The 9285-nt window shown below is 37.3% G+C and overlaps 2 protein-coding genes across 5 annotated transcripts; both read right to left on the bottom strand.

Moving 5' to 3' along the window:
* Positions 1–190: 190 nt before the first annotated feature.
* Positions 191–4138, bottom strand: LOC122360758. Its single transcript, XM_043261603.1, has 2 exons — positions 3499–4138; positions 191–2227 (listed from the first exon to the last, which is right to left on the bottom strand). The coding sequence occupies exons 1-2, from the start codon at positions 4099–4101 to the stop codon at positions 950–952; spliced, it is 1881 nt and encodes a 626-aa protein (XP_043117538.1). The 5' UTR covers positions 4102–4138; the 3' UTR covers positions 191–949.
* On the bottom strand, positions 2094–8599 carry ino80e (INO80 complex subunit E). Of its 4 annotated transcripts, none has more exons than XM_043261605.1 (8): positions 8135–8599; positions 7985–8055; positions 7843–7895; positions 7681–7753; positions 6615–6732; positions 6214–6312; positions 5819–6027; positions 2094–2230 (listed from the first exon to the last, which is right to left on the bottom strand). In XM_043261605.1, the coding sequence occupies exons 1-7, from the start codon at positions 8213–8215 to the stop codon at positions 5821–5823; spliced, it is 702 nt and encodes a 233-aa protein (XP_043117540.1). In that variant the 5' UTR covers positions 8216–8599; the 3' UTR covers positions 2094–2230; positions 5819–5820. The 4 variants fall into 4 exon arrangements, with proteins under 4 accessions (XP_043117540.1, XP_043117542.1, XP_043117539.1 ...); XM_043261607.1 differs by lacking the exon at positions 2094–2230 and adding an exon at positions 3640–3752; XM_043261604.1 differs by lacking the exon at positions 2094–2230 and adding an exon at positions 4280–4381.
* Positions 8600–9285: the final 686 nt, after the last annotated feature.

Consider the following 9285-nt stretch of genomic DNA (forward strand, 5'->3'; position numbering starts at 1 on the left):
CTTCACAGCATTTGGTCTTTATAAAATCATTTTTATAGGTAACTTGCACAAGGATGATCTTTGAAAACTCAAGAAAAATATGGCTAAATATTATGAGCCTGTATATGGAAATGTTTTGTTTTAAATCGCATACACAAAGGTTTTGCTTTAGGTTCATATTTTATTCATGTAAATAACTTGTAATAAAAGATCAGGCACAGCCATGTTCTGTTCTTTATTTGCAGTCTAGTCTTATTCAATGGATTTACATGGATTTCCTTCGAAGAAGGTCTTGTGTGATAGATTAGACTATAAATGACAGAGAGCACGACTCACAGAGAAGAGGTTTTATTGCAGCATATAAACCATGACACAGCAAGGTCTTTATATGTCGGATGAAATGACCAACAGTTCACAACAATTACATCATCTTTCTGACACTTGACAAACATTTCTCAGCACCTTGAAAGAGTTACAAATCACCCTTCAAAAATTTGGAGGTTTATGTATTTTAAGGCAGATGATTCACAACCACATGCCATATGGTTAATATTCGGTGTGAAGCCAGACACTGTCAGGATGCGGAAGTAAAAATCCCATTCAGTTTCTCCATAAGAGAATTGATTTTTAACAGTAACATAAATCATAAGATAGACCTCCTGTCCACCTCCATGAAACACTGCGAATGACATAATTTGGAAAATAGCTCAAAATAGCAATGTATGTTAAGTGCACAGTCCTACACCTTTTCAAATACTGCGGGGCTTTTTTCAAATCAAAGTTTGTAATGTTAGGATTTACCTACAGCTATTCATGGCTTAAAACAAAGACTTCTGTATGGGAAAAATAAATAGGAAAAATACTTCCTGGGGCCAAGGCCGCTGAAAAAGGACAGGCACTAATGCAATCTATGTGTGGTGTAATATGCAAATAAGGTGTCTAACACAGGCATATACACACGCATTGAAGTCTATTCACCGACCACTTCAGATTTCAACAATTCAGGTGTTTGCAATTCAGATGATTCCCCTGAGCTCCCCTCAAAAGCTTCCTGGATATTCGATATTGTATTGTCCACTACTCCGCCAACGACGGATGCTACGATGCTAAGCATGTGGCCCACCCCCTTTCCACTTCTCCAGGTAAGCTTGCCAACCCCACTTCCCACCGTCGACACCTGGCAGCCCATTTCTGAAGACACGACACACAGGTAATCTACCATCTGATCCAAAACTGACCCGAAAATCATCCTGATGATCCTAAAACCATTCCCCACTGTTCCCGTCATGATTCCCAGGACATCCAATGCCAAAGTGCCTGTCCCTATGAATCCTTCCTGGAAAGCCACAAACAGGCTTTCGGCTAACAGACTGAGGCAGGCGTAAGTCGTGCACACGCTTGTTTCTCCTGTCTGGTACAAGGTGTTCAAGACGCATGAAATGCCAGAATATACTCCTGAGACCAAGTTGTTGACCAAAGTGCAGCTGTCACCAGGCACCGAGGCCAGAACTGCCAGATCTTCCTGAAGAACGTAGGTTAGCTGGAAGGGAAGGTTAGTGACTCTGTTTACGATTGGAGAAAAAGGAGCATAAAGGAGATAGACGGTGGAAGACAAAACTTTCAGGAGGACAGACTCTGACCTCTCTGTCTCATTGGTGTTCTCTTGAAACTCCATGTCTGAGCTCAGAGAAGAAGACGTGTAGCTTTGGGCTTCCTCATTAACGTGCTCTGAAGTCACTTTCTCCGTTTCTGATGTTTCTGCGTCCTGAGAGTTGTGTTCGCCACTGCGCTCTTCACTTTGCACATCAGAGTTGCCGTTCAGATGCTTTTTCAAGAGCGATGCAAGTTCGTCTTCGCTCTGATCTCCGACTTCCCCACAACCTCCTGAAAACAGGCCTGTAACTCCTATCAGCTCCTCCAAAGCCTTAACGCTGAGCACCTTCATGTCCCCCTCCTTCACCAGCCCAACACTGAAACTGCCGTCTCCATCTGATGCAGCACAACACACCGCTGACCACAACAGCTTCCCCCTGCACTCATTTAAACCACCTAAACCAATCTGCATGTAAATGTCACCGCTCGTCTTCAAACACCTTGGTATGATGGAGCTCTGTATAAACTCTGCTGTCAAAGCATCCCATTTAAAGAGAGGGTAGTTGTGATGGGGTGAGGGGGTCTCATCGGCGGCTCCTCTGTAAAGAGCTGGGATGGCCACAGGGGAATCGTCATCGATCTGTTCTTTGGTATCCTGCTGATGGGTTAAAAAAAAAAGACAATTACTTGTTGAATTGCAAATGCATACATTGAAATGCATGTCTCCGTTATACAAATTGACAAAAATGCACAATATTGTTTAGAGATTGTTCACCCAGAAATGAAAATTCTGACATTACTCATTGTAAAATAATATATTTTAAAGAATGTTATCAGATTTTTTTTTACTATATGGGTAAATAAACAAACTTTAAAATATCTTCTTTTTTTCTGATGATGTTTTGAAATGACACGAGAGTGAGTAAATAATGACAGAATGTTCTCTTTACACAAAAGAATTTGAAATTGCAAGTTTTGTGGCTGATGAGAGGAATGAGATGTTTGTTTTGAGGTGTGACTGAAAGAAACCACGTGTTCTGAGTCAGCTTCATAAACTGCTGTGTTAATTACATCTGCATTCTGGATAACATCAATCCATTGCACTTGTCTGTAAGACTGACCACAATAAATAAAAATCTTAAAAGGTTCTTACTCTATACTGATGACGGATTCTGCTGAACCACATGAGATTTTTCAACCAGGATTACCCTTGTCTTGTCAATTATCTGATATTTTAAAAAGAAGTTTTTGGCTTTGACAGACAGGGTCTCCAGAGATACTGTCTATGATATCATTTCCTGTTCTGCATGTTGGTTGCAAAAGTCTGATTTTGCAGACATGTTTACCAAATTACCAAAAAAGAAATTAATCAAATGTGTTAATATACAAAAAAAATGTATTCAATGTAAATATGTATATACACATAGGCATAACAAATAATATAAAAAATGCAATTCATTCAAGCAGAACAACACTTGTATGATTAGTTTTAATCTGTGTATTATAAAAAGAAAACTAAATTTAATAATAACTTTTAATGCACTGATTACAAACAAGCTTACCATTGGTGCATATCAATCAGTGACAGTTTGAGTACTGCATTTTTATTTAAATGAATAAAAAGAAATGACAAGAAACATTATTTATCCTGAAAAAATGATCCACGAAATGGTACAATTTTTCTCTTCCGCTTGACTTGACAGCCTTGTACATTTGCATGTCAGCAGAAACTGTAATGAATGCCGTTTAGCAAGACTCTGTGATCAAAAATTCAGACATCTATAACCTGTACTTAAAACTCATTTAATACTACAGCTCCACCAGTATGATAACAACAACCAACAATACATTTTTAGCAAATCTACACATGCACAAAGCTTCCTCTGAAGACTAATGTGACTAATGGAGAGAAAAACACTGTCTCACCGTGCTCTGCTCTCCTCTGCCCCATCCATTATTCAAGCCGAGGTGAAGGGCTGTATAGATGGTGCTTTTGCAGTTGGCATTATAGAGCGATGCAAAAGGCCGTCCGGTCAGATGTGTGTGACACCTCTGCTCCAAACCCAGCTCAGACAGCGAGTGTGGAGGTGCGCCTCTGTAAAAACACTCTTGACACTGGAGGAACCCTGGATCAAGATCCGTGTGTGTACTTGCCCGGACTACACCACCGTTAACCAGCACTGCAGAGATGAACACAGCGAGTCTGGGCAGAGCGGACAGCATGGCCGAAACCCTCAGTACGAACGAAGCAGAGACTGCAGCTAACAGTGCTGAACTAGCAGCTACACAAAACAAGTTCCTGCTACACACTCTCTCTCTCTCCTCGGCTATGCAGAATGAGCCTAGGCACAATCTCACCTTCTTCATCCCTCCCCCTTTCGCTCTCTCACTCTCTTTCATCCATCCCTCCCTTTCTAAATCACACTTTCTGACTACACCTCGTCTTAGTATTGCTATAATGCACACAAACCAGTACACACACCTCTCACACGCCTTAATGACTACCTGCGTGTCAGCATTCCCCAGCATCAACACTACAGCATGCCATTTTTTTGCAGGCAAAAAGAACGTTTTGGCATCATCTACACGAAAAATGTCCAGTCATAAACTTGGCATTCCACAAATCCAAAAAAGGTGGTGCATGAAAACAGGTGCTGGTGTACTGACTCAAACGCCACTCATCAAAGTACAAACAGAAACACAAGAGGACATTTTAAATATTTAATAAAAAAACAAACAAAACAGGACATTAAAAATACATTAAACAATGATTTAAAAAAAATGTTTTGCTTGCAGTTTCTTTTGCCACCTGTGTAAGAAAAGAAGCACTTTAATTGCATAATCATAAATAATCCTGGTAATAAACTGTTAGAGGTATTGTCATGTCTAGTTCATGTTCAGCTGCTTTGTGTGTGCGTGTTTTATAATCCCAAGGCAACTTGCCTAGACTAGTGTTGATGTGCTCCTGGGTAAAATGGGTGTGGCTCTCTCAATCTCAGGGTGTTTTTCTCTCTTTGTTCTGCTCACTCGCTCCCTCTCATCCCCCCCTTTCTTACTGTCTAAACACTGTCGCGTAACTATGCCTTTATGGCACACTTACAGAAAGAATAAACCTATTTAGTATTTATGATGAGTCAGGAGGGGTTTTTTGTAACCCAATCTGTTATATAACCAAACGCCAACATAACACAGATCTAATTTTCTTAGTGACGAATCACAAAATCCTTTGGTCAGTCTCCAATTTCCCACACAGGATAAATGGAGAACCTACCTATCTGGAAGAGTCTGATTGATCTAATAATATGTTTATGTAAGGTGCGCAGAACAGGTTCACAAAACAGGGCTCAACAATAGCAAAAATTTGGGTTGTCCTGACAACACTTTCGCCAGCCCCAACACAAATGATCAATTACTATACTTAGAAATGTATTATTATATTTGCTCTTTTTAAATGGTAAGTTTTCTTTTACATTTCTTTTATTTTTTTTTCTTTTCAAAGGGAAACTATTCTTATAACTCTCATAAACACATTAACACTTTTGCTAAAAAGCAATAAAGCATAACATCTGTAGTCATTCTTATCAACATTTGAAGTCATTTTTGCCATTTAACAAAGCCACATACTACTGTTCAAAAATTAAGAGTAAGATTGTTTTATTTAAAATTAATAATAATAATAATAATAATAATAATAATAGTAATACATTTACTGAGCAAGGATGTATTGTTTACATTGTTTTTACATATATTTTTTAATTTGTCTTGAATAAAAATCATAGTTTCCACCAAAATATCCCCCAGCACAACTGTTTTCAACAATAGAAATAATAATAAAATAAAAACTTTCGAGAGCACCAAATCAGCAAATTGGAGATATTTTTGAAGAAATGAAATACATGTTCTAATATATTAAGAGAAAATACAGTTACTATAATATTGTATACTATAATACTGTTTTACTGGTTAAATCACATTCTGAATAAAAGTTTTTGTTATATAATACATGTGTATTACAATGCGAGTATAATATGTATATTTATTATGTATTTATAAATACAATCACATGCAAATATGTATTTATACACAAAATCTAAAAATCTAAATTTATGTACATCAACTTTTGAATACTTGTGCATGTTAACCAGCTAGATATTAACATTATTATACCACTTTTACTGTTGAGCCCTGGAAAAGCATCTTGTGTGTATTTTGAATGAAATGAAAGCTCACTGTATCTGTCTATTACCTTCACTCATTGGGTATGTCAATAACCAACTCTGCCTCATCACCCTCTCCTCTCTCCTCCTCTCCACGGTCACTCTCTCCTTCACTCTCTCCCTCCTCCTCGGCTGCATCCTCGCTCAGCATCTGCTGTGGTACCCAGCTGAACGGCCCACTGGCACCCCCAGCTGCACCACTGCCCGCAGGGTAACTGGACGTGAGTGGGCCAACCACCTGAATAAGAGAGAAATATCCATTTTGACCACATTTCAGAAACACACGTACCTTAAATGTATCAACAGAAGTGTGCTAATGTAACTCTACAATTATTATATAGACATGACAAACAATGTAGCAATAAAGGCCACAAGAATCTAGGCCATTGTGTTTCCAGGGTTAACCTCTCTGTCCCTCTCTCACCTTCCCTGAACCGTCTTTCCTGTGTTTGGCCAGTTTTGTTTTTCTCTCTTTCTTCACTCGCTCAGCAGAGGGAGCCAAATACTCAGGAGGGAAGGGTAACTGCTCACCCAGAATCACACACATACAAAGCCAACAAAGAGTAACAGTCATTCCCACACACACACACACACACACACACACACACACACACACACACACACACACACACACACACACACAGACAGAGTACCCAGAGTGATGTGTGTGAAGTCCACATATACCAGGTGAGGTGATACAAAGACAAAAAGAGAGAAAATGAATAAAATGACAAATTAACAGGTGACAAAAACAATGTGAGTAACTGAAAAACATGAGTGCAGTATGAGACGTATGAAGCACACATGAAGGTGTGATGTACTCACAGTGTTGAGGTACTGTGCCGGAGCAGATGACTGGAGAGGTACCGCACCAGAGCGGGACATGAGTGAGAGATGAGGAGATGAGGACGACGGGACGGAGGGAACTCCAGGACTCCTCCTCCTAAATAGACAAATCAAGATTTATTCAAGACAGAGCTATACAAATTTAAAAAACTAAGCATGTGTTATCTTGACAAAACTCGGAAAGCAGCAAAAGGTTGCCACACCTGTCTCAAATGTAATTCATTTAGCCACTCGTTTGTTATGTTAGTTGAATATGTAACTTTCTAAAGAATTTAGAAATTCAGAATTTATTCAAAATGGCATTATCTGTCACTGCCAATGAGTTACTATGTTCTACGAAAGCTTGTGCATATACAATTTTGTGCTTTCACAAAACTTTTCCAGTCGGATGGTTATTTCTTTTAAACAGCAATGTAACTGACAACATTTACATTTTTAAGCTGATTGAATGATTTAAAGGTAAATAGGCAGAATACTACACGTAAGCACTACAAAAACAAATTCTGTAATTCTGACTATGGCAAAATTTAAAAGACATACATGCATTAAAATGTTTAACAATCCATTAATAGGCTCTGTACTAGGTCAGTAGGATTTATTTTTTAATGTTCATTCATCTATAAGACATTAATCTAAGACATTAAACAAAAACATAGTACATACAGCAGCATTGTAAAATATTATTGAAATTTGAAAATAAATGTTTTGCATTTAAATTAGTACTGTCAAATGATTAATTGCATCCAAAATAAAACATAAATATATATATATATATATATATATATATATATATATATATATATATATATATATATATATATATCAACAAAAACCTTTATTTTGGATGTAATTAACTACAATTCATTCTTTTAAGTCTGAGAGCACTAATTTAAATGTATTTTAAAATGCAATTTATTCCTTTGATGTCAAAGCTGAATTATCAGCATTATTAATCCAGTCTTCAGTATCACATGATCCAGAAATCATTCTATTTGCTAAATTTGTGCTCAAGAAAACAAAAAAAATCCACTTGTTGCAAACCCACTTCTTCCCTGCTTCCCTCTCTCTCTCTCTGGCTCCTTCTCCATCACTGTCTGATGAAACTGTTGCATCAGAGTCTGAAAACAAAAGCACTCTTATAGCACACAAAACCCCTTGAAGATCTCTAAATGTGTACAGACAAGCATTTTCATTACTACAGACTTACCGGAAGACTCTTCATCCACCCTTTCATACTGCAACAATCTGTCCAACAGAAAACTTAAACAAACAAATGTGTAATTATTATGTGCATGTGGGTCAAGCAATAGTAAAGCATTTGGTAACTTCAATAAGACTACAGGTTGCACCTTTTGTCTCTAGAAACTTTTAATAGTTTCCTCTGAGCTCTTCTTAGCTCCTCCTGAAAACACTCTTGCTCCTGAACAGAAAAATTAAGCCAGATGGTTAACGTCTGAAATGATAAATAAATGATTACATTAAAAAAAAATCATACTTACATATACCAGAAACTTTAATTTGCGTTTGAGATTTTTGTATTTTCTCTTGTAATCCACCTCGACCTCAGCTTGTCCGTTCATCTCTGACACTTTAAAGGATATTCACGGTCGCTTTCAAAAGGATTTGCTAGTTTATATGGGTTCGAGATCTATACTGTACTGTTGTCCTCCAAATATCAACGTCTATGTTTGTCCAGAAAGACCTAATGCACTCAAACAGATTTTAAGAAGGTGCTGCTGCTCTGCTAGCCATGCTAAAGCTACATATTCAGCAACCTAAAGAATTAACAAATTATGTCGAGTAAACACAAACTACTCTGAATACACAAATTAGATAATGACCACGTAATAATCTATACTATGCCAAACAAAACCACAGGACATTTAACACTGACAATAAACGCGTAATCCCACGCATGTCAGGTACAGCGCACAACCGCGATGTGCTCTTTGTTTACTTCCGCTTTCAACGTGACACGCACAGGAAATGACTTTTGGAGTCAGTCTTTCATTAGTAAAATGTATGTCTAAACAACTGCTGATTTCATATTCCACATATTATGTGAGCATACTTAAGCTGTTGAGTTTGTTTTACCCTCGACTATTCATTGTTGGAGCACACCCCGAAAGTATAAAAATAACAACAAAATATAAAATTCACATTAATTCGAATTAACAATACAAATGCATTAAAATTATTAATATACAGGGAATACGTTTAATTAAAATTAAAATAAATGTAAACGTTTCCCTGCTAAATCAATGGGTTGGTGTCCACTAGGGGGCCTCAATAAGCTTCACATCACATTTTTTCACAGTTTCCCCAATAGTTTTGATTTTATTAAATGACACAGTTAATAATTTATTTTAAATACTGATAATTACTGACACTCCTACTTTCTTTTAGAACAAAAAAAAATGTTTAACAACAAACAGGGTTGTCATCATTGCAGTAGGATTAACAGAGAAAATATAGCCTATTGAACTCGGTTTTTCGGAGTTAGATTTTAATCAACATTTTAATCCAAAAACCTAGTCTTGACCATATCTCTACATCTAAACCTAACAGTACCATTAGTAACCCCTAAAATCAGAGCAAGTGATTACAGCGATGTAGAAGCACCAAACGCTGATTGTAAAATTCACAAAAT

This window comes from Puntigrus tetrazona, chromosome 16 (assembly GCF_018831695.1).
Source record: "Puntigrus tetrazona isolate hp1 chromosome 16, ASM1883169v1, whole genome shotgun sequence".
Lineage (NCBI taxonomy): Eukaryota > Metazoa > Chordata > Actinopteri > Cypriniformes > Cyprinidae > Puntigrus > Puntigrus tetrazona.